The sequence below is a fragment of the Bradysia coprophila genome, unplaced genomic scaffold (genome assembly GCF_014529535.1).
Source record: "Bradysia coprophila strain Holo2 unplaced genomic scaffold, BU_Bcop_v1 contig_151, whole genome shotgun sequence".
Lineage (NCBI taxonomy): Eukaryota > Metazoa > Arthropoda > Insecta > Diptera > Sciaridae > Bradysia > Bradysia coprophila.
Genome location: NW_023503423.1, coordinates 4818004 through 4845312, shown reverse-complemented (window position 1 = coordinate 4845312; position 27309 = coordinate 4818004). Strand labels below are relative to the sequence as shown.

General features: G+C 34.3%; 1 protein-coding gene across 2 annotated transcripts in view; it reads right to left on the bottom strand.

Moving 5' to 3' along the window:
• Positions 1–26821, bottom strand: part of LOC119074557 (MAGUK p55 subfamily member 5) — a 72683-nt gene extending 45862 nt beyond the window's left edge. Inside the window, exons 1-3 of one of the 2 annotated variants that reach the window (XM_037180755.1) lie at positions 26434–26821; positions 20864–21043; positions 20731–20785 (exon numbers count right to left, since the gene is read on the bottom strand). In XM_037180755.1, the coding sequence (XP_037036650.1) occupies positions 20731–20785; positions 20864–21043; positions 26434–26478 (280 nt within the window). In that variant the 5' untranslated portion in view covers positions 26479–26821. Of the gene's footprint in view, positions 1–14621; positions 15255–20730; positions 20786–20863; positions 21044–26433 lie in introns of those variants that run through there. The other variant, XM_037180756.1, reaches the window with a different exon arrangement.
• Between the last annotated feature and the right edge of the window lie 488 nt (positions 26822–27309).

The following is a 27309-nucleotide window of genomic DNA, read 5'->3' as shown; positions in this document are numbered from 1 at the left end:
CTGTCCTGGAATTCTGTAAAGAAACTCCTGGAAAGTGTGGTTAATTTGACAGCATTCTCGTTTTAGTGAAAAAATATTTCCAACGCATTTCATTTAACAAAATTTTAATCCCGCAACTTTGTGCAGAATATGCCTATGGATGTACGAAAAATAAGAAGTATCCGTCAACAATCCGTCATTTCAAAAAAACACGAGACAAATGTAGAAAGGGTAAATATACATACTGAAGGTAATGCAAATCCTCAAGGAATAGCAAAAAATACGGACCCCAAGTTCCGGGTGAATATAAGATTTGTTATGTTGCATCCGTGACGTTTGGCGTGATAATGTTGGTGGAAGTGTGTTGTTTAGTACTGAATTTTGGCATGTGTTGCAACCTAACAAAGTGAATTTGACTTAGGTTCAACAGTATAAAAACTATATTCGAAAACGAAAGTAGGGGTCCGTGTGTTCTTGCAGATTTGCGTTACCTTCAGTGTTTATATACTTTGGCTTTTCCGACTTTTTCCATTGTTTTTCTCGTAATATCGGAATTTTTTTGTCTTTGGGAAATGTTTACTTGGATACCGGGAAGGAAGCATGCCCGGAAATGCTTGTCATTGATTCATTACAAATATCAATGATCAAATATCTGGGACTGAATCCTTTACTTGCAAGGACATGCTTTCCATAAAGAGTTGCTATTGTGAAGAAATCGTAATATAACGTCGTAAAATTGAAAATTACTTCCTTTACAACAGATTTTCTTCTCTAAAACAAACTAATCTGTTCAACGTACTGCTTATGAGATTTCATAATACCCTCTTTAATACTCCACTCGTTTCTTACGAACTTACAATAACGGCTATTAAGTTCGCAACATCTATTAGAAGCGGTGGAATCTTAAAAATAAAATTTTAAGTGAGGAATACAGTTGAAGTACGAGTAAGCTTAACACAATAAGATTTCATTCAAGAATTTGCAGCTCTTGACTTTATTTACAAGAGTGTAAAAGGCAGACAGATTAAGTTTCGATTCTTTTATGCAATGTTCCATTTTTTCAACTACATCCAGATTCACAAAATATAGACTTTTTGTCTTGTTGTTGTTCCTTAAAATCGGATCGGATTATACATAAAAGAGCCTTTCGAAAAGTAGTGTCGATATTTAATTTAAGAGAAGATCCCTCATTAACTAATTAAAGGCCGCAGCTAGAAATTTTTACTTCTACGAACGAATATGCATCTTGTCTTTAAACGAACAATCGAATCGTTTTTTTTTTGTTTCATTCTCTCATCACGAGATATTCAATTGTTTTAGTTGTTCTATCATCTCGTATTGTATAAAGACGACCGAAACCTTGAAATATTTCGCATAAATAATTTGATTCTAAACATTTCTATAAATTATTTATTCAAAAAGAAAAAAAAAAATTTATTTTTAGCATGATAGTCGTTTTATGTTACAATGTAGCCGTCATGTTATTATTTTACTGTCGGTTTTTCGCTTCAGATTTTGTTTTATTCAAATATTCAGTAAAAAATTTTATTTTTTAAATTTTATACTAACAGATAATGGGAAAGGTACCCAGTCGGAGAGTAATTTTGGACGGTTTGTGAAGAACTTATTTGAAAGAAAAATTCGACGTAAGTTTCAACGACTGTCAATTCATTGAAAGACCTCATATCTTGTCGTTAATTTTTTTGCGTGTAGAAAATCCGATACTTTTTTAAAGTAACGAGAAACGCGATTCCTAATCGTTATTTCAAGTTTCGCAAAATCGCAAAATTTTAGTTTATCATTTTTGAAGACCTGAATTCGAACAAAAGCTTAAATTATCCCAGGTGAAAGTGGTATTCCATACAAAATCTATCACTTCAATACGTTTATCATACATTCGACGTATTACCACCGTCATTACATGTGTCCCTTTGCTCAAATCAAAAAGGAGTTGAAAAAAATTTTTACGTGACAATTCAATGGGACAGACTAGTCACTTGAAAGCGGCTTGACTAGCATCACAAAGGGCAAATTCATTCATACACATTTGAAAGGTGCATACCAGGTCAATATCAAATTACACAGCCGGCCAAATGATACATAACCACGGTGAGCTTGAAAATGTCCATACCTGATATGTCGGGCATATGAATTTTTTTTATTGATATTAGTAGAGGGCAGTGCGACGTAGGTCAATTTTTTTTAGCTCTAAATTTGTATTGCTGAGTTAGCCTAGAGTCTCACCTTTCCAACGATACCAAACATGCTGTGCTTCAACATGGACAAATAACTTTCTTCCGGACTCAAGCTAGTCCATAGTTTATATTTTAGGTATCCCTTAAGTCCGTATTAAAGTTATTCGTCCATGTTGAAACACATCATGTTCGGTATCGTTGGAAAGGTGAGATTCTAGGCTAACTCAGCAATACAAATGTATAGCGAAAAATATTGACCCCTGTCGCAAACAAAGAAAAATTTGTCTATCTCAATTTTTATTATTATGTGATTCTTAATCACGGGGCTGCCCTCTACTAATATCAATAAAAAAATTTCATGTGCCCGACATATCAAGTATGGACATTTTTAAGTTCACCGTGTAACTACTTGTTTATTTTTGACCTCAGCTTCGTCTCGGATCAACAACTTCACACGAAGTGGGAAAGAGAGATAGAGAGAGATTTCGTAATATTTTCATAGGAACATGGAATCGTAATTGTAATGCACTACAAATGTGACATCCATTATAAACTAATGTAAACGTGCATTAGATTACGATTATAATTACACTTCTTTGTTTGAAAATATTACAAAAACCATAGTAAATTATGTGATCGATATAACTTCTATGCGAGAAACCATATTTCCATCAGTCGTCCCCATTGATATGTAATGTAATCTTATTTCATAAAATTATATGAAGAATTTCCAATTAGCCGAAAAGTAACATTTTTGATATATATTTATCTGCTATAACTGGCAACAAAGTAAAAGTTTTATTCATTTCTAAAAAAGATTTCATTTTCATTGCCGTTTACAACTCGGAATCAGAAACATAATAGCAAAGTCCATTGACTTCTTGTGTTACAGCTGAATCTTTGAATAACAAAAAAATTCAATCGTCCGCTGTATAAAATTTAACATTTCGAGTTGACATTCACTTATAAGCAGTGATTTGTATAGGTAGGTGTTTAATCACAAAGAGAAAAATGTAAAAATAAAATAATTAATTTTAATGGCTGGTTTGACTCTGAATCGGTGCTAATAAAATTAATAATTTTGTAAAGTTCGCTTCATTGATTCAATCAAATTTACACATTTATTGTTATCCATATTCATATTTTTTGCCATGTTGGTAGAAAGTTTTTGCATAATAATTAATGTAGAGCTGCATGTGCGTTTTATACTATATGGGTGTGTATTATATCGCAGCCAATGTTCCAATTTCCATTTTTTTTGTACTTTTACTTTGTTTTACATTTTTTATTGAATTATATGATGAGTGGTTTTTAGGTTATTACCAAATTGAATGTGCAAATTTGTAAAAATAAAATAATTGCATTCATAATGATGGTGCACACTCACATGTTTAACAAGAATATTTTTGTTGCTTGTTTCGTTGTGTTTAATGTTTTTTTTTTTATTCAAACAGATTGATTTGATCACTCTAAATAATGATATCGTTTAACAACCAGTAAATCAAATTGCAATAATTGTTTGTAAAAAGTAAATAAAATAGAATCAAGGCAAGGAAGCAATCTATCACATCGAAATGTGTCATTACACATGAAAGTTATTTATGGATTTCCCATTAAATACAAATAAATTGCAGCCAAAGCCTCTCCGGAATTGTTCCGTTCGTCTATCAGACTGAGAAAGTTAGCCAATTTAAAGAGAAAATAGCACTTAGCCCAGAGTCATTAAAGGAAATGATGATCATTCGTCAATTAAATTTAATTTCTTTCGTGGAATTTGTTGAATGTCAAAATTTTTGTGTTGTTTACTAATCAACAATAAGTGCTCGAAAAGCATATTCAATTTAGATAACTAAAAAATGTTGTTATTCTGTTAGCACATACCTTAAAAATACTTGGCTTTTACGTTTAGTGGTTCAAAATGAGGAACGCGGTTACTCAATTTCGTTTCGCTTCATAATAATGTGTCTACTTATTTGTTTACTCATTAACGTTATCAGACCGGCTAGACGTCGACGACAAGAGTAATAGGTGAGTTGTTGCTAGTATTCTGCTATGTAGTAATAAATGATAAAAATATTGAAGTACTAGATTTTGTACCAAACACTCTATGTGGGCAACATCACTGAAGGGCGTATTTCCGATGTCTCAGGAATGAATTTTAAGAAATGAAGTCAAGCGACCATATGGTTCGGAAGACATTGTCGAAAAACTGAGAAACTTCTAAAGAATACGACGAAAAATGCTAACTTCACTGAATTTTATGTCGCGCCCAAAATTTATAATTTTTTTCTACCTTTCAGGGAAGAAAAAGCTTATCAAAACCGGTTCAGTGGTTCCTGTGATATCGGAAGTACGCCCTTTTGTGAAGCTGTCCACGACTTAGTTGACACATAAGAAGTAACAGATTTAATGAATTTATGGCGACTTATCAAACTTATTCATAAAACAACCAAGCCGAACTTTCATCTGTAATCGGCCCTAGTAAAATGCGCTAAGACCTCTGACATTCAACATTTCTGTCTAAAATTCTTGACAATTTTATTGTAGAAGGAAGAAAAGTTGACGGATGATTAATGGATGTTGAACATTCCAGTGTCAAAGTAACGTCGACTTAATTTTGTCTCAGATTAGTACTAGTGTAAATCTCAATCGTCACACATTGTAGAAACGATATAGAAGCAATGCATGATTCCAATCTATCTAGCAACCTAACCACTGCGTCAAAACGAAGTTTGTTTGCTAGAGAGAGACAGAGAGAGTATTGACGATTCATTTAGGTACATAAAAAAGTGTGTGATAACCTTACAAAGTTTGTCGTCCCTTTGCCACTGGCGCCAAACAATTAGAAAATGCAGTCCAATTGTCTCTCACTTCGAAACAAAGTGCAGAAACCATTCATTTACTCTTAAATTTATCATTGTATAGCGCGGTTCAATAACACATAATCATGAATTGAGCATCCCGATGTGGTTAATTCGGTGATGGCTGAGTGAAAGTGATTGGTAATTGCTACAGCTAAGAAAGACAATTAGAGACCTATACACACTGCTTCTACGTAAATGAATGTGTTCTAATTTGAAACGTGGAAAAAAAGAGAAAACCGAGTTAAGATCAAAAGGTTAATCTTGACACCGCAATCGTACTTAAAACCAACAAAAATTAATTTCTGAAAACATTGCGTGATAAAGTGATTATCGCAACAAAGAGTAATTTTATTCTGTAGTATACAGTAGGTAGGTAGGTATCCAAGTAGCTTTTTTCCCCATTTTTGCTGTTTGCTGCTGTAATATTCTTGAGCTATTACTTACATTTAGGTTTCATATTATACGGCAGTATATATGTTGGTATACATAACACACACAACGTATCACAATCAATGCCACAGAAGTAGAATAACAATTTTTTTCCTGTGATTATACACATAACTTATATCTTTAGTCTTTTTGCGGACAACCGAATCATTAACTTGAAACATGATGTTCGAGTTACAAAAAGAGATTTTTGTATTCGAGTTGCTGAGTGCAATTGACACGTTTTCATTGTAAATGTTAACGATTTTTAGTTGAATGAAATACAAATTTCGATGGAAAAAAATTGCAGAAATTAAATGTTTGAACTTTTCACGATAAATTCACGATATTAATTGAAATTAATTTACATTGATGAGTAAGTGAAACTCTGACTGAAGCTCTGGAGGTGGAAAATGTAATGGAAAATAATAATTGCTCGCTCAGTGACGTAGTTTGTGACGTAGTGTGTGCAACTGAAATTTAATAATAAGTACAGAATCCATTCTAATCTCCTTAAAAAGAATTACAAAATTGATGAAATGAAGAAAAGAAAATTATTGAAACGATGCAGCATGCTAACCTTGTAGGTAGATGGATAAGTACGAGTGGAAGTACTCACTTGGAGAAACCTGTGAAGATTAGATAAATATACACAATCTGTAAAAGGTTTCTCCAAGTGGGATAAGTTATCACCCACAAACCAATTTTTCCGTTAAAATTAACACATTTTTGAGTTCTTTAAGTCGGCCTCAGAGTCATCCGCTTTCATTCCGTTTTTCCTCCGTGCACGTGACAGTTGTCATTTCAAACAATGTGCTATTTTTGTTAAAAAAGCCAACTGTCATGTACACGGAAGCAAAACGGAATGAAAACGGATGACTGTGAATTCAGACTTAATGGTTTTACTTTTTCAAAAAAAGGATTTTGATTCGGAGAAATCATCTAAAACGCATATTTTTCCGCCTTCAAATTTGCAATTGGTCCATGGCTCTTAAAAGTCATCCAGGTTTTAAGTCAATTAAGTGCCTCAGAGTCTATGATATTTTGGCGAGAAATTTGAATTCGCTAAGGCTAAATTTTGCTTGGGAGCATCGACGACTTTCAATACTCAAAAAATATGTGTTTTTTAGCCCCGTACGAAGTACAAAGGGGCTTATAGGATTACGATGCCGTGTGTAATTGATGGAATTCGAAGCAGACGGTAAGGGCAAAGTGTTTGCCTATGTTCATAGATGACGAATCCGCAATAAAAATTTTGTCTGTCCGTCTGTCCGTCTGTCCGTCACGTCGATATCTTGAGTAAATCAAATCCGATTTCAAAAAAAAAAAAAATTCCCTGAAAGTGTGAGGCTAAGTTCGAAGATGGGCATATTCGGGTCGGCCCTTCGTGAGTTAGGGCCACCTAAGTGATTTAAGGTCTTTTGGTGATATTTATGGCAAAATAAACGATGGAAAGGTAAATGACACGGCAAATGATAGGTATTGTCAATACCAATCCAGGAAAAGAAAGTTTTTTAAAATCGGGTGAGTGGACCGTGAATAAGGGCCTTAGAATTGAAAAGCTACTAGGGCCCTATGTGTATTTTACATAGAACTCGAGTAAATTTCATTCGTTTTTCGTAATTTTTGTGTCATTTGGAAGGTAATCAAAGGCCGAATAGAATGTTGTTGAAAAAAATTAAATTTGGGTCCTCGGACTAAGGCCGCTACTAGGGCCCTATGCGTATTTTACATTGAACTCGAGTAAATTTCATTCGTTTTTCGTAATTTTTGTGTCATTTGGAAGGTAATCAAAGGCCGAATAGAAAGTTGTTGAAAAAAAATTAAATTTGGGTCCTAGGACTAAGGCCGCTACTAGGGCCCTATGCGTATTTTACATAGAATTCGAGTAAATTTCATCCGTTTTTCGTAATTTTTGTTTCATTTGAAAGATAATCGAACACCGAATAGAATGTTGTTGAAAAAAAATAAATTTGGGTCCTTGGACTAAGGCCGCTACTAGGGCCCGATGTGTATTTTATATATAACTCGAGCAAATTTCATCCGTTTTTCGTAATTTTTGTTTCATTTGGAAGGTAATCAAAGGCCGAATAGAATGTAGTTGAAAAAAAAAATTAAATTTGGATCCTCGGACTGAGGCCGATACTAGGTCCTATGTGTATTTATACTCAATAAATTAAAATTTTAGGGCTATTTGAAATTTTTGTTTTATTTGAAAGGAACGTCGTACGGGGCTTCGTAATTGCGCTATGCGCAATTTCTCAGATGTACACATTTCATAATAATTTTACTTTAACTACATTAACCGCCGCAATAGGCTTACGGTCATAGGGTGACAGACGCACTAGGGTCACGTACGCAATAGATATACGGGTTTGTACGGGGCTCAGTCGCAGCAAACGCTCCGACTGTTCTGATGGCTCGTTTAGAATGACCCAACTGTATAGTACAAGCAAAATTACTGTCATGCAACCGATAAAAGATTTCAGGCAAAGCGGAATTTTATGAGAGATGGAAAAAATGCAGTGAATACATTTTCACAAACATTTATGGTTTAGATGAAGGTGAAACTCATAGATCGCGCAAACTAATCAATAGTAAAAGAAGTATTCTAGACATTTGCATTCAAATTTAAGCAACACATTGCGATCCTAATTGTGATGACACAAAGAACTCGTTTCAAACACTAGAATGATCCTTTGTCTAGCTGCTGGAAAACTTCTATCTTGATTTTCAAATGCTTGGCCTAACAACTAAAAAAAGAAATTCCAACTCGCCGAGGTCTGTCTGCATTTTCAATAAAGAATTCCAGCAGTTGGCGGCGGTGGGGTTGAGAAAGTTCCGACCAAAAGTAACAGAATCATCCATTAGAACTTACGAAATCTTCCTTAGAATTATTGTTCTAAACTTATGACGCAAACGTTCGTAAAACCGGATAAATTTACATGACAGCCAAGAATGCAATTTGAATTAATCCTAGCCTGTGGTAGAATGATTCTTACCGCCCCATGGTTGAAGGGTTTATCAATGAATATAAACCACCAGGTCAAATGTCACTGAGGAGGACCTTACGAATTTAAAAACGAATTCGAACGAACTCATTTTCATATTATTTTGACATGAGTAATGAATGCGTTCAAGATAAATCTACCGATTTTGAAGAATTGACCATACCTGATATGTACATTCATTGGGGTTAATTCATATGCATTGATGGAATATAAACGCAAAAAATGTCTTGAAGAGTCGACCGCGATAGACGTACGTATTATGTTCAAGCATCTCGAAATAGATTGAGAAATTCATGTCTTTTGATATTTTTCATCAATTCTAATAGTTCCATAACATGTGACAAACATAATACTAAGAAAAAACAGAGAGTTGGATGAATATTGCTAAGTATTTTGAGGTGAGTGTATTCTCGAAACGTTTTTGCTGCGATAACACTTATTGTCTGAGTTCTAAGAATTGCAAAAATTAACCCAACCGTAAAGGAAATGTTGATTACTATTCGCTAATACCTGAGTATTTAGATGAAGATGGTGTCGTTATCGATACCTTTAATTAAGAACAATGATTCGTTAAATCACAGGTTATTCGTTTGGCACATCATTTCGCACAAAAAAACATCAAAATTCCCCGATCTTCTAAAAATCCAATTGGTCCATTTTAATGGGTCGCACAAAAACAAAGAACATCGGTGGGAAAGTGTTATAACTGTTTCGTAAATATAATCATCAATCGTCGAATATTCATTTGAAGATAATATGACGACCGACGTTAAATATTTCATATTACACGTTAATTAGTGCTGCTACTCTACATACAAAAAGTAATTTAGTGAAAGAACAATCCGCGACCGTTGTGTCTCTTGAATAAAACAGTCTTATTGTTAGAAATCATCCGGTTTCCTGTTCTGTAGCAACCAGCAATATGATGCTCTATCTTCTGGTACGATCTCAACTTCTCTCTTTCGTGTAGATTAAAAAGCACGTAATGGTAGAGCAAAAAATTACAGGTTTGCATGTAACGCTAATGTATGTACGTCGTGTTTCTTCTTGTGTTACAATTATTTTGTAATGATATTTTTCGATTTATATTTGTAAGTGACAATGATTTATGTTATTAGAGAATTCGTCCGTGACAATAAAAGTCTGTGAATTGATTGACCGTCATACATTTTACGGATGCTATACGGAATATTATGGATTATGGAACCGGACTAGGAATTCGAAATGAAAATTATTGTCTTTATGATAAAATATGTTTTCTCAATCAATTCGTTACACTATTATACATATTAATACGTATGTGTGACAAGCAGATACATCACAATTCAAATACGTATAGCACCATAGATATTACAATTGTGAAAGCTTAAATTTTATTCAATATTCGTAATAATTGAAACAAGAAAAGTCAATCAATGTCTCTCTTTTCAACAAGTTTGATTATTGAATCGGCGTGAAAGCAATCAAAAAATTAAAATGAAACGATACCGAAGTACAAACACTATTTCACCGTAGACAAAAAGTTTTTTCACAACACAGGAGAGAAAATCGTCATTTTCTCTCCTCCGCTGAAAAATGTTATGTCTTCCTCGGGAAAAAAGTTAGAAATTGTATTTTCATGCGCGTTGTGTGTGAGAGAAAATTGCGTTTTCTTGACGACTGGTCGAACGAAAAGTGCAGCACTTTCTCTATTGTTTGGAGAAAATAGAATTTTTTTTCATTCGAACTGTCACTTTGCTTATGTTTTCGAAAATAGCATGGCGAATGGACGTTTTCGTTTCGTGGAGAGAAACGGCAAAACACAACATGTATGAAAAACGCTGTGTTCACCTCTGGGAGAAAATAGGAAATTCCAACTCAAGCGAAATTTCTATTTTCTCCCCTCGGTAAACAAATAACTTATTCCTCGGAGGACTTGTGGTCCTCGCAACGCTATGGCCACAAACACTGAGAAAAAACATTACGTCTGACACGTATAAAGTGTGGTAAGAAAGTTGTACGCCAGACACGTATGCGTGCTAGCGTACTACTCGTATTGTTATACATACGTCTTGTATGAAATACGAGTGGCATGTTTCTTACCTTAGTCATCGTATATTATACAATGACTATGTATGGAAATACGTGTCGAATGTAAGTACGCATACGTGTCTGGAGTATAACTTCCTTACCACACTTTATACGTGTTAGACGTATTATTTTTTCTCAGTGAACAACACACTCGCAATGCAATTTTCAACATTTTTTCCCCTCTCGTTGAACAAATAACTACTGCCGCTTGTTTGTTTTGTGTTGTAAAAATGTAAATGGTGGACCAAATCACCACTAAACAACCACACATGGAAAAATACAGCTAGTACTGCAGATGAATCCGGGATGTGAGGACTACACTCATATGACATGATTTTTTGATTTAATTACCAACATGAATACAAAATTGAATTATTTATACTCAGCGTTGTGTTTCCCTTGCGAGATGAATAGGAAATTATTGCATTTCATGCCATCATATTTGGGTTGTGTTGAGTAAAATCGAGCTCTTGGGATTATATGGGATATGAGTAAAATAGCGTAAATAGCGCTAAGGGACTATGATGGGAAATGGATTTCATCGGGAGAATATGTCTTCTCATAGTATAGATTAGCAACAAACATTTTCTATGATCTTGAGGACCACTAGGATAAACTTCCGAATTGCTTAGAAAGAACTACTTGGAAGGACCTTTTAACATAACAGTACATTTGTAATAACAGTTGTTTAAACCATATGCGATTTACACTTATAAAACATAGACAAACGTAATTGTCGTAACATTGGTAATGCATGTGGATTGAATAAGGTGTTAATTGGATTGTGACTTCTTGTTTTTCCTCGCCTATATTCGAACAGTCATAAGAATTATCTCTATTCGAATTATACATTTCAATGCGGACGTGCGAGTGTAAAATGCTGACTGAACCATGTTTACAGTCAACTATATTTTATGTTTCAACAACAATAAACCATTGTGGCTTTTGATTTCATTTTTTTTTTTAATTAATTCAATTTTGATAGAAAATTCACTTTTCACCAAAATATTTATGGCTCGGAACCAATTTATTATGTAAATACTCTGATAATTTCTAACAAAAAAAAAACTTGATTTTTTTAGAATATTTCTCCGAAATAACAATACTGTTCAAAATGTCCATTATTACCTCCAACAGTCAATGAGTTAAAGGAATTTTTATTGGATATATGAGTCAGTATTTATCAGAACATTTGTCGTTAGAGTTAGAGTACTTTGTGAACGATCTATGTAGCGATTTGTGTTTTAATGAAGGAAAGGTTTGAGAAAATTTTTCTCTGATATCAATATCCACGTTTTCTATAATGTAACCTGTTCGCATAACTTCGACAGATTTCTGTTTTTTTTAGATGACAACATTAAAATATTGGTAAAGTGGAAATGGTTAGTCATCTGCTATCGACAATGATGACGAAAACAATATCTGGCTAGTGTTTTCTCATAATTTTGCTTTAATTATTAATTCAAGTGAAGTACTAGATTTTGTATCAATCACCCAAAGTCTCTTTAAACTAAAGAGATTAACGGATTTAGTAATAGCGAGTAGCTTCTAAAAAATTAAACATTTTAAGCATTATATTTAACCGATTCTAGGTTAGCTTCTAACTGTGGTAAATTGTACCAATATATCGCAAGTGTAACATTCACTTGATTTACTGATCTAAAAAGAAAAGGCTTACATTAGAGAGGATGTTTTCGTCTAAGGTTGAATCAATCAAATTGATGTGTGATCGATTGAAGTTGATGGACGTACATCCTGCTTTGTGTGTTTTTAGGAAATCTTTGAGCAGTTGTAGGTTCAGTTATTTGATGCGCGCTTCTAGAGCTTACTTGCTTCCGGATAAGCTGAGGTCTGTTGACGAAGTTTTTAGGTCAGCTTTGGAGTCGATTACTAATAATAGGGTAGAAGGCCTTTCTTGGGATCAAGCGTCGCTTCCATTGTCTTTCGGAGGTATGGGTATTAGGAAAGTTGAGGATTTAGCAATACCGGCTTACTTGTCGTCAGTCTTTTCTTCATCAGATTTGTGTGACGTGATTCTTCAAAGATTTGATTTACGAGTAATTGATGAACAGATTGTACAATTAATTAATGAAATTCCTCAAGAATTTGTTCCAGAAAACGATACTCTTAAAAAGGAACAAAAGAATTGGGACATCCCGAAGATCAAAAATCAATTTTATGAATTGTTTGAAAATGGTGACCTGAAAACTCGTGCCAGACTACTTGCATCATCGACTAAAGAATCTTCAAAGTGGTTGCAAGTGATCCCATCGAGTCAATTAGGATTACTACTGGATAACAATTCTGCTAGAAATTGCTGTTGGTCTTCGATTAGGCACTCAAATATGTGAGGAACATAAATGTCTTTGCGGTAAAACAGTCGAAAAAGATGGATTGCATGGTTTATCTTGTGTGAAATGCGCAGAAGGAAAATACGTTAGACATGATATTATGAATAACATATTCGCTTATGCTTTCTCTAGTGCAGGTGTTCCAAATATAGTACAGCCTCCAGGTATTTCAAGAGATGATGGTAAAAGACCTGACGGTATGACTTTGATACCATGGAGTCATGGAAGATCACTCTTGTGGGATGTTACCGTCCGGGATACCATGGCTGCATCCAGGCCTGGACTGGCCATATGGTGAATTCGGGGAATTCGCGATGGGCCTTTTGGATTTTTGTATGAGAATTTTTAATTTGTGGGCCTTTTTAAATTGAGTTGCATGGAGGCCCCGATGGGCTTTTTCGAGCCAGTCCGGTACAGAGAGACATAAGCATAACCATTACGTTTCTTTGAAACAAAACTATTTGCTAACCCCACTTGCTTTCGAGACTTTAGGTTGCATGGGTCCGGAAACGAAGAAATTTATTGATAAATTGGGCTCTTTAATGAAAAAGGCAACGGGTGAGGTAAAATCAAAAGAATACCTTCTGCAAAGAATTTCCATCGCAATTCAACGTGGTAACGCTGCTTGTATTTTGGGAACATTAGGGAAGAAGAAGATCGATGATATTTATTTACTGTAGTTTTTAATTTTTGAGAAAAGATCGATGTTTTACCGGCTGCGCCATAATTGTGAGCAGTCTTTTTTGTCGCATTTAAAATAAAGTAATACTTACATGGAAGACGTGTTAGAATCCTTAGAATATAAAAGTGGAAGCTCGTCTACAACAAGATTGTTTGTGGATAAGGAAATTTGACGTTGAGGGTTAGATTGGCGGATTTATCAACATTCCCTCTCGCTTATTGTCATGAAAAATTCTACGATACCATCAGTATCTCCTCTCCTATAATCCACTATGAACGACTGTAACCATTGGATTCGATCGAAAACAATTAACTCAACCCACTCAGCCCAATTTTTCTGATTGGAAATGTTTCTCGTCTAACTTTGTTTCAACTTTATGTGTACATGTATAGTAAATCGAACTGTGTTGCTATTTACACTTTGTTGCAGGAATTCATCCACAAATTGTTCGTACAACAAAATCTACTTGAGCATAAAATAAGTTATACCTTGCGAGAGAGTTCAATTTTCAGTTAAATATTTGTCAATTAATTACTCATATATAGAGATACAGGTGAGGTGTAACGTCGAGCTTCGTTGTAAAGATAAATACAATACATTTATAGTTACACAAAGGTAAGATTGGTCTTTGTGTATATAGATATAAAGGCAATGTTACTTTGATAGCATATAGCCAAACACAATTTCTTCTGAGAATTTGGCGTCGGATTAGATAGTATCGAATACGGAGATAGATTATCGAAATTCCAGCTAAACTGAATGACAATCAAAACACATCATTTGCGTTCAATGGAGAGAAGAAAAAAAAATGGTAGCCTTTAATAACGTGGAACACGTTTTTATTATGTGGTAGTTATTGCAGGAAGAATTTTTTAATAAATTTTTATTACGTCGTCGGATAAATATCGGTTTCCTACACACAATCGAAATTTGAATACCAAAAAAATATGGTTTTTATGCTCGATAAAATGCTTTCATATTCTCCATCGAAATACGAGTAAACAACCACAATGTGTACAAGATGACATGCTTAACATACGTACTCAAAATGTAGCAATGATGACGATGAACGACGATTTATGTGTCCGATATTCAATTTTATTTATAAGTGAGAAACTTGTTGAGAATTATTGACGACGAAGAACAAAAAAACTCCACGTAAGAGGAATGTTGTCTCATTGGATTCTAACTGGAAAACGTTACACTAAAAACTTGGTTATTTCCAATATATTAGTAGGTTTTGTGCTGCACTGATATTCCAATTATAAATTCCAATTTCACATTTCGATTGCACAGTGTAATTTCAACCTCCACAGAAATATTTCAATTAATCCGACCCATATTGGTTCGTTACTGCCGTCCAGCGAATTATACAAATTAGAAGCAAAATAAATCCACAAATCGATATAATTCGCGTAATTATAAACAGAAATCTAATTATCGAATACACTAAATTATTGCACTGAAAATATCACGTTTGTTTGTAAAGTTCACCACCGAAAGCGTTCCATTACTCATTCACACCGTTTGTAATTATGCGCGAACTTCAAATTAAAAAAAAAAATCAAAACTAAAAAAAAATGAAACCAAAAAAAACACGACACCTTCGTGAACAGTTTTTGTTTTGTTTTGTTTTGAAAATGTATTTTGCACAGCAAAATGTCCAATCGCATACTAAACTTTGAGTAACTTTTCGAATTGTTTGTAGGCCACCAACATATCTATACAACAATAACACAAATTTTCTCTATATGGAAGAGGTAACTTCTGACTGTTCGGTTGTGTATGAAGATATTAATATATACGGTTCATTTAGGTGGGTATACATCATAATGTATGTAAGAGTGAGTATTGTTACCCGATGGTGATTTTTCGCTTTTTTTTAACGTGACTCAAATTGTGGTTAAGCTTTTGTATGTTTTCATTTATATCCATTCAATGTGAAGACAGAAAGAACGAAATTCACTTCTGTTTCTGTTTAAACGAAATTCATTTCTTTTCTCGAGAAAATAATCAGCATAGCACGAAACACAAATCTTGTCAGTTTCCTCTCATATTAACAATAGTTTATGTCGAGGTTTTCACAGACAATTTTCCTGCATTTTCATCAAAAATTCAAATTTCTCGCTGGTAGAACGTGAACAAGCGAGTTATTTACAATCAACGTCGAAATTATTTTTTTTTTTGATGTATTTGGTCGCTGCAGGGCTTAGCAGAATTCAGCTAATTCTAGTGGAGTTTTGGAATGGATGGTACACAGTTTTAGCATACCTATGTAGTTTGTATAAATTAGCCAACTGACATGATGTATGCAGAAATTGAATAGTCAACGGTGTGAACTAACAAAAAATCCGAAAATCAAAACTACTGGTGGCTTCATAGATGGAACAATTATGTCATATGCATAAATCAATGCTATGTAACATAGGTTTTGTACACAAATGGTGGCATGGTGTGTTCATGCCTTGAGTTGGAAATTAGCATCCATTGGTTCCAATGACGTCGGTTGAGCCGATGCAGCCGCTTCACAAAATGTTTAAATTACAATGGGAACGGGAGAGTTTCTTGTGTAACATGTCTCGCGGGTGCCGTGAGCCCAAATAATTACACGCATGCAGACCTCTATCATCTATCGTTACAGTATCGAGGGAAGACAAAAATGACATTTGTTTATGAAGTGGCGGCAGCGTCAGCCCAGACGTCATAGGAACCAATGGATGCGTGTTACGAACCCAGGGCACCGAAACCTATCCAACGCATTATGCCACCATTTGCGTACTTTCCAAAAGTTTCAAATTGTTACCCAGTGAATTGACTCCTCAACATCTGGACATTAGAATTTATTCGAAATTCACATCGGGTCGAACGATAATTCACTCTAAGAGCTATCGTTGAATGAAAATCTTATTACTTGCGCAATCAATGTACAATTAAATGTTTCATTTTACAAGATAAAGACAGTTTCAAAATTTTATAAATTTTCTTATTTTTTGTCGGTTCAATCAGAATAAATTATTTCACGGACTATCGAGCCAATAAGAACCAATTCGATTATAACATAAAATGGACATTGCAAGAAAACTGAAGTGTGCACATGCACGCACACACCCGATATAGAATCGTATTAGAATCTATGCAATTCATATTAGAAATTGCGTTATCTACTGTGAATTGCATTTTCAGCTCGAGCTGAAAGTGGTAATAGAAAACGAGATGTGCAATTTTCATTTTATTTTTACGAGCTGCATTCATCATTCGGAGCAACGAAGCGTTGAAAAAATTTATTTGAAAATAGCGTTCAGTTGCCAAAGGAACGGCTGCAACCATTAAATGAGTGAAAATATATTGAGGATCAAAGCCAGAATGGTTAAAACATGTTGAAGAAATGGCATTCTATTTAAATGAATGTTTAGTGTAACCTCTTGTGAATGGCAGAGTTAGATTAGAGATTTATTCAATTGATAAATTTTTACACTTCAACAAAGGTCATCATCGGTCGACTAAATTGCATCCAATGCATGTTTTCTAAATAACAAAACAGTACACTTAAAGCAACAGAATTACATGAATGGATTCTAATAACAGCACCGAATATCTGATGCAAAACTTTCGCTCCATTTGAAACTTGAAACTTATTCAGACTATCCATTCATTCCGGTCGAAGCAAGTTTGCAGTTATTTTACAAAGTTTTAAACGAACCAAAAACATGGTCATTGGTGGTCAGATTAAATGGGGATAAATTGTGTGTATCGACAAGGATGAGGCAAATGCATTGCACACAGAGAAACATGACACAATGAAAATATTTATGTCGATGGGGGATTTGTTTTTTAATATTCTGGTATTTGCTGTTACATCTCATGGGATTGCAGAGAAAGAAGGAGGGGCAATATGTCTTTCAATAAATTCTACGAGTAAAATGGTAATAGAACAGGATGAGACATTCAAAGCAAAAGACACACTGAAACGACAAATTGACTGTCATATCAACTCGATTTATTAAAAAAAAAAACAAAATGTCCTGTGAATTTTACTTTCAATAGCTTTCCATTCCAGCCAAATTAATTCACCTTTGACTTCAATTATTGACTAGTGTAATCCAGTCGTTGGGTCATTCAATGTGTTCTGTAAAACTATCACTTGTCAAAATGAACAGCGAAAACAACGACGAGCTATGTTTATACTGATTTTACATCAGCCAACCCTTTCACCTCTTAATCAACTCAACGCTATAGAATTTCACATAGTTGACAACCACATGAATAGAAAATCGAATTAACGTTGATCCTGTCGATTTGTAATTGTACGCATAAGTCAAGCATGTTATCATTTAATTAGCGAATCTGTTACTTATTTTGACTTAGATAGATAGATCGAAACCGACTCTTTTACTTCAATAGTTCATCACTTTTGCTTTGCAGGACCGCATTAGCGAACGTCACTCGCTTATTTTTGTCGTCGTTGTCGTAAACAGATGAAATAGCAAAACACACGATATTATATGCCAAGTGTTGCAATAGACAAAAGAAATCTACGTGAAATCACTTCGAAAAAGTAAATGTGACGAAAATCATGATAACGTAATCTACTCATTATGTGTCTCGTAATAGGCTCATTCGGGGTTCAAATTCAGTTAAAATAGGTGGATTTTGTACTTCAGGAAACAACACAATGCGGAAATAAAAGTAAGTGGGTAAATGAAGGAGCAGTGCGGAAAAAAGTACTTTTCTCAACTCAGTGATGAAATGAGAAACTTTTGTTGCCCTTTTTGAAAAAACTATGTATGTAACTGTAAATGATTTTTTAGCACTCAGGCCTCGTGACAGTCCATACATCTAGTGCATAAAAAATCATTTATCAATCGGTTGCATAAATAGCTATTTCAACACTCAATCGGATCAGGAAATATGGCGTATTGTGACACTGGGTTGGAGAAAAACAATTCTGCTACCGTGCATTGAAATATGACATATGTCCTAATTTGCATATGAGACTCACATTTTTTGGAGAACAATAGAAACTCTTTTTATTTGTTAAACTTGTAAGCAAATGCCATAGGGCATGAATCTTGTTGACTTTGTCCTAAATTGTCAGCAAATTTTCTTCAGCTGAATAAAGCGCTATTCTAAGAGCGCGTACAAGAATTGTAATTCACTGACGTTAACTTTAGTCGCTCAGTTAATACTGTCAAAGTTAACTCTGAGTTTAGATTCTCCACGGCCGATTTTGTCCGTGAAGAATTCACTTGTCAGTGAAACTTGACATTTTTGATGTAAAAAGGTTTTCGTGTTGATGAAAAACAATTACTTTTGAGTGATGACATTGTGTTGAAATAGTGAAAATCAATTAATTTGGTTTTTATTGCAACAACAGTTGTCAAAATTTACTTTCATTAACTCAGCGCGTTCACTGACCGACGAAAAAATAGAATTTCTGTAAGGGCTCTAATTTTCAGGGTAAAACTTCACGAAACAATCGTATTCAGCTATGAAAACAAAGATGGCGCTTCTGTAATTTTCAGTGTAAACTAAAACGTCCAATGCCCTATGCAATGTGGTAGGACTCCTTTCGTAGGAGTGATTTTTTACAATAAAAATTATGGATTTCTCTGCTTTTGTCTGTTTCAATTCTCGATGGGCAGAATGCATGATGTGTTACTCGTGTTGTAATGAGGTTTTTTCAGCACTAGACTCAAATTTTAATTACGAGCGGAGCGAAATCCACATCATAATTTTTTGTCTATTTGTCCAATGTCTAATTCAAAGTCGATTGTTTTAATTGTTATAAGGACGGTCTACAAATTTATCAAATTCAGATATCATTCGACCGTATTTCCATCAAAAAAATTGTAATCATTTCGGGTATTGCAATCGGTACAATAATAGTCAGGGTGGTGCCAGTTTTTCCGCATTGTTTTCGAAAAGTTCACATTTTTTATTTCATCTTCATCGAAATGTTGTTACTGTATAGATTAACTGGTTTCGCAGCTTTATACATAAACATTCTATTTCACCTGAAGATACACACGGTGAGTATGCTATGTGTATGTACCCTAAAATAAATACATCGCGTACATACGTAAAGTTACGATGTTTGTGGAAAATATCCCATATCGTTGCAGTTTATTGTTGGTGCGCTAACGAATGCGATTGCGAAAAAAGAGGAGTATTATTTGACTGGATTGACACACAAAAAATTAATCGAGAATCGAATTAGGTTAGTCATTGATTTCGATGTGTTGTGAAACACCATTGTGTCTTTCCTCCCAATCTTCAGCCATATGAATTGACACATAATTGACTTAGTAACTCAAACTTTGCTGGTTAATTTTCGTATAGGACAATCGATCGATATATTGATAGATCTCATTGACATCTTAGAATACTTACAGTCTCGAAGGTTTGAAATCAATAAATTTTCCATCGAATAAAAATCTCTCCACTAAGATACCCGACCGGAAAGATTTAACCAGACCGCAACTATTTATTGTTAACGGTTTAATGGTATCGGTGGTTTTTGTTTTACCTAATTAATTCAAATGGCAATTGGAATTCCACAGCCTCTATGTATGAACGAAGCTGTTTATTACATTGCAGCTGGTTACATTTATATCAGCACTTAAGTTTAATTCGAACAAATGTACACCCCGGTACATATGCACATATAATTGCAATAAATAGATTTGTCTTGAAAATGGAATTTTAATTTGAATAATCGAAGCCACTGTAAAAGAGACAACTGTCTAATGCATCTCAACACACGCAAAGACAAGTTTTGGTTTTTCATACAATAAATCCACTGAACGAATATACATTCAGTTTTTCTTGTTGCATCTTACTGTTATACCAGCGATGTGTTATGAGAAACAGGTACGGATATATATATGAACGTAGCACAGGTAACTCGCGTACAAAATCTCTTTCGTTGTATTAGTGTGGTTATAGTGCGCTGGTATTTACATTCCAATACGGAATGACTAAGAATTCTTTAAGTTTAAGATCAAATGCACCACTACAATTTTATACAGTTGCGCTACCACACCACAATGCAATTTGAAAATAAAAAAAATTCGAACAAAGGTAAAAATGCTGGCGAGAATGAATGTGTGGGTCGGAATTTCTTTTTATTAGAAAATAGAAAAATATGCTTACCAAGTCTAGCACTGCAACGCTTGACCCGTAGCTTTATCACACAAGACTGTATGCACTGAAAATGAACAACAAGAATAAAATAGTAGAAAAATTGGTCATTCAAAGGTGAAAATGTTGATTTTGTGTAGCTAACCTCATGTATGTATCGAATAACTTCGGCCCTGGGTAGATCTTCCAGTTTTCGTTCGTTGACGTCCAATATTTCGTCGCCCACTTCCAGATTGTCTTTGTCGGCGGGCGAACCGTATAATTTAATTTTACCATCACGACTTTCGACCACTATTATCACATAGCCATTTAGTTCGACCACTTGCTGCAATGTATAAAATTTCGGATTGAAAATTCGTTTTTTTTGTATAAATTTTGGCAGAACAAGTTTGCAGATGCACTGTGGCACCGTGGCATAAACAAAATTGATTAAAATAGCTTCAGAAGCAATTCCAACATGATTTACCAAAATTTTAAACAGATAGATTTATCATCCTAACCAATGACTCTACAGAACGCAATTTTATAGAAACGAACAGACGACATGTCATCTGTTATAGACATCGCTGACCAAATAGGCAATGAACTCTAGCTCATGTGGTCATGTCTTTATATCTCTAGGTCAACGTTAAAATTATTGAAGTAGAAGATTTTGTATAAATTTGTTTCAGAATATGAAGTAACAGACTCGTTAAATGTACTGGCAATCCATCTTTTCTGATAGATTAACAACCTTCCTCCCTTATCGAATAACAAATGTATTATCCCTAGTCATGCAAAACTTATTACTTTTATCATGTTGTCATATGGTCATGTGAAGCTGACAAACAATAGTCTGCTAATAGAAGGCAGGGCCTATTTTTGGAAATTTATTTGGAAATTTTTACCAAAATTTCCAAAAAATTTCTAAAAAATTTCCAAAAATTGCGAAAGTTCAAAAGTCGAATATTTTCATAATTTTGAACGGTTTTGGTATTTTCTGAGCTCAACCTTGCGTTTTAGCCGGTTTTCAATGGTTTTGTTTGGTTCTTGACACACTCTTCGAAATATAATGATATCGAGCATGATTAATTTGAGCAAGAATCAAATAAAAACTTTGAGAACCGGCTAAAATGCAAGACAAAACTCAGCAAATGTCAAAACCGTTCAAAATTATAAAAATATTCGACTTTTGAACTTTCGCAATTTTTTGGAAATTTTTTAGAAATTTTTTGGAAATTTTGGTAAAAATTTCCAAATAAATTTCCAAAAATAGGCCCTGATAGAAGGTGTATGTACCTTGGTGGCGAAACTTAACTCAAATGCTTAAATTATGTCTGAGTAATATTTTCCAAACTGTTTTTCTACCGTCATCAGCAACTGACGTTCGTTATTGATCAGAATCAGATTGATGAGAAAAATATGAGTTTCACATATTTTCGGGACAGCAGTCAAAATTTGAAGGAAAGGCTGCGGTTTTAATCTAAGTCGAATTCAAATAGACGATTTTTGAGATTTGGTTACGAGATAGAAAGAAAGAGAACTAGCTGCACATACACTTACATTACCTACTCAATCATCTGGGATTTCAATTTGATTATTTACATAAATAAAGAGGAAAAGTTTGAAAGTTCTCGTGTAAAATGTTGAATGTAATGTTGATACAAGCACGGAGCGAACAACATGAAAGAATTTTCATAGTTTTTCCCCAACGGTATCTTGCCTACATTCTCAATATTCCCAAAAGAGTTAAAAATCACTACAATTTTGTATGAGGCATTCGAAAGTTCAGTCAGGGATCGTTGCGAGGTTGCAATTCAACTGAATAATTAAACTAATAATGAAATAGATGGAATAAACTATCATGCAGTACGTACTGGTTTGAAAATTGTTATTTTCATAAGTTGTAGCTCAAGCCGAAGGCGAGGGATGCAGCAACACAACTCATAATAATAGTCTTCAAACCATTATACATATGAGGACCATCTTCATTTTTGCGTTCGAGATGGAAGGTTTTAAAATTCGTCTTTTTTAGCTTAGCGTGCAAATTTTATTAATAGATCCTTGCATGATTATGGTTCGTTTTTCTTTTACTAAAACGGTGTGACTGACAAGTGCCCCGGATTCATCTATTCGCAGCGTAATTTTCACACTGTGTCATACTCTGTCTAGAGCTACAACCAAAGACAAAAAGTACCGACACTGCCATCTAAATTCATCCTTATTTTACTATTTGTACAAAGTCTAATTAAGACTTAAAACGTCGACGCTGAACATAACAAATGTATAATTTATAAACAAGTCGAACGAAAAAGTTTTTCTCAGTTAAAATTACTTCGAAAAATGCAACGAAGTAAAAAATTATTTCAAAATTAATGATGCCCAGCTTATTAGTTTGCTGTACTGAATAACGATAAATTGCCGATAAATATTGTGAAATAAGGAAAGTTTGCAGAAGTAAACTATATATAAATGTGAAGAAAATAGTTAAGCGAAACATTGTAGCAATAATAACCCACATAGTTCGGTAAAATCCGGAAATCTGATAAATAGCAAGAACGATAAAGAGGATATGACGATGAAAAGTGCTCTGCCGAGTAAGTAATATTACCAGAATGTTTAATTTCCTATCCGTGGGAGCGTCGAATGCTTTCATGAGCTGAATGTTATAGTTCATTCCTTGTTTAAAATCGCAAAATATTGATAGATTTTAGCGATGATCTATCAAAATAACTTGATTGCTTGCGGGAAATTGTTGTGTTTGGAAATTTCTCATAGAAATCGAGTAATAGTTACTCGTTTCCACAGTAATTTATTTCTTATACATGCCAGTGCGGGGTAAAGTGCACTTTACATAACTGTTTCGAACTGGGACAAAGTGCTTACCGGACGTTAATAGCAATTTAGTGTTAATTTTAAGTGAGTTTCATAACCTAGTAATAATTGTTTCTTAGGCACTATATGTGTAGATTGTCACGTTACAATACACATCGCGTCCCTAAAAAATCCTTTATTCAAAAACCTGAGGTAAATTTAACTTTTCGCAATTCCGGTCCATAATCATCACCTTTCCATGCATCCATTTAATGTCGTTTTGAAGGTATTTATTTCACAGTGGCATTTTTGATTATTTTTTTCGCACTTGGGCTTTTTCACATTTTTTTCGCACGCTACATAGCTCAGTACCTTTAAGAAAGACTAAATTTTATAAATAAAAACTTTGCACAGACCAGGATTTGAACATCCAACACCAAAATTCTTCCAAACACCAAGCAACGACCATAGCCATTCGGCTACAGAGTCACACAATTATACAGAACGTATTGTTGAAGCGTACATACTGAGCATTGACTACTTGATTTTATTTAGCGCGTCTCTATACATCATATTGCAATGTGTATATAGTGCAGGTTGCTTGATCGTTCAAATGAATTCATGTTTACATGTGAATGTTTGGTAGAAATTTTGGTAATATTTTGCATTGGAAAGGTGATTATGGCCCGAAATTGCGAAAAACGTTGTATCTACCACGGTAGGTATACCGGTATTTTTTCGCACACGACGTCTTGTCGACCTCGGCTTCGCCTCGACATCTAGTGCGAAAAAATACCTTCATACCTACCTTGGTAGATAAATAACTATTACTTCACGGATCCAAAACCTTACCTCAAGTTTTTGAATAAAATACCAATACTTGGCAATATGGTAAATGATGGAAATAATACTTCTTGTGTTTTTACCGACCTCGGCTACGCCTCGATCGGCACAAGAAGTACAATTTCTAACATTTGCCCCATTGTTAAGTGATTTACTGTTAACCTGCGGGAAAATTTGTTTACTCACGAGAGGGATTTCCGAAAGGAAGAATTTGGTTAATTGGGATAGTTCGAATGTTACACTAGCGGAAATGTAATATCAGACTTATTTTCTGACTTGATTTGGTAGTTGATGTAGTTCGAGTTGAAGTTAATTGCGGCTTGTCAACTTTCGACACCCTGGACTTTACTTAAATCGTCGAGGAATGCCTCCAAATAAATTTCAAAAAATCTAGAATTCCGTTTTGGATTTTTAGAAATTTATTTGGAGGCATTCCTCGACGATTTAAGTAAAGTCCAGGGTGCCGAAAGTTGACAAGCCGCAATTAACTTCAACGTAATAAAAATTTAGTTTAACAAACGAAAATGTTCGTTGGAAGTTGCAAGAAAAGACACAAAATAAAAATCTAGATGTTCATTTGTTAAACGAATTGATTAGGGAACAATTACAAACGACAACGACTCAAAGATCTGAAAATATGCCTGATTTTACGTTTCCGCTAGAGTACCTCTCGAAACACCATTCAGTGATTTACAGCGCCTATTTTTCGTGAAATTTTCATGAAATTCGTGAAATTTTGTGAAATTCGTGAAATCACATTTACCTTATCAAAATGATAAGGGCGGATAAGTTGGTTTTAATAGGAAAATTCGTACCATCTGCATTACCCCCTCCATTTTACTATTATTCGTTTTTCATGAGTCTAAAAATGTCTACAAAAAACGGCTCATAAAAAATACAAACACAATCGCAAACAAAATAATTGCCAGACAATACACACTGGCATACAGAGCATATTGTTCAGATTATTTTTAAATGAACTGAAAATATTTAATGGAAAAATTGATTCAAAACGGTCGTCATCGATGCATAATTCGTTTAAAAATTGCATTTAAAAACCATCCACAGCAACTATATCAATCTGGAAAACCTATCGCGAGATCAAATTCGTTTATCACAATTTTCGAAATTAAGTTGCTTCGGGCCGTATACAGACACACTGCATTGAAATAATACATTTGATACACATCTGATGTAACCGTGAACAACTAGAAAAAAGAGTGAGTTCTGATGGATCTAATGGGACTTATCGATTATATGGGACATTCAATTAAATGTTATAACAGGCCGAATAAATAAATTGAAAACTGCTGACACTATTCGAGTTGAAAAACATTTTTTTTTAAATAAAAAAATACAAAAAAGAGGAAATTGTTGGAAAAATCAAATAAAACGGAAAGCATTGAATGTGTTGTACATCACAAACATGGTTTTGAAATTGGTTTTTCTTTTCATATTTTTTTTTTTAAGAAAAAGAAGGCGAAGAAACTTCAACATACCGAAATGAAGCAAAAAAGTATGTTATTTTCTCGATGTCTTTTAAGCAAAGAAAAAGTGTGTGCTGCTAAAACGACAAAATTGCCATCGCACACGTACAAAAAAGAAAGTTGCTTGTTTACCCTTAATAGGAACAACGAATGTTTCGGATTTTTTTTTATCATTTCTTTAAACATCTCCATCCTGTTTTATATGTTTATGTGTCATATTAATCAAAATCCTAACTTCACCTAGTTTTCATTCAACCATCATTTTTTCCAAATATGTACACTCATACACATACACACACTATACCGAAAGGGCACAATGTGGAAAACATTTCTCCACTGACACACACTTATACTATCAAGTCAAATGATTTATGCGAATATTTTCCTTGAAAATTCTCTCCTTTTCCATTACACAGTATAGGCACGAGCATCAAAACTTTCTGTACTATCATCATCATCATCTATGCTTTATATGGGGATCTGTGTACTGTACATCTATGAGTCGAGGTATTCGTTAGCCATTTTAGATGTACAATACAATGAACGTTTTTTCTTTCTTCTTTAGCACCCGATAGTTCAGCATTTTTCTTACCTTTCCCGTTGAGGATTGGGGTCCAAGTGATTGATGATTGAGCATCCCGTGTAGCCCGATGTTGTTTCAATTGGGCACACACGTAACAGGAACACCTCAACTCGAATGGTGTTACTGTTTTTTAATTTTAAATTTCATATGAACCACCGGTGGTCATACCATTTCTCTTACACCAAACAATTTTTTTTTACACACAATCCACAATATATCGGTCACATTTTCATCTGATTATACCGTATATATCACATTCACAATGAAATTCGTAAAAAAAATTCTTGTTTTTCCGAAATTTATTTTAATTTTGATATTGTAGCAGAAAATGAACAGGATACACAACTCGAATTATTCGCGGAATAGCGAACCGATTTGCGTTGTTAGTTTTATAAAAAGGAAAAAAAAATGTTCCCGATTTTCACCATCTGACAAACGACACGACGAGATGAAGAGAAAGCTTTTTTGGTAAAGAGATCGATACCCGTTACTTGGTCCATCCGAATACTGTTAGGGAAAATCTGTGCACTCAATATGTTTCTCGTTTTTGCTGCAATCAGACACGCATGATTCGAAACGAGATGGATATAGAGTGATTGTGTATTTCCATGTGTCTGCGTTTTGCCAGCCATTCTCAACATTCACGTAGTGGAAAAGGGATGCCGATTTTTCTTTAGCGGCGAAACAGTGAATGTAAAACGTTTTTGCGGACGAATGAAATGTTTCCAAAAGAAAAGTTCACTTCTATTATAGGTGTACGACAGTTAAATAAGGTGGTATTTTGACAGGCTCAAAACGAAGTTTGTTTGCAGGAGAGGGTATTGGTAAAGCCCTTTATTTTGAAATTAGATTTCCTTCATTTTAATTTTGACAGCAGTTTGCATC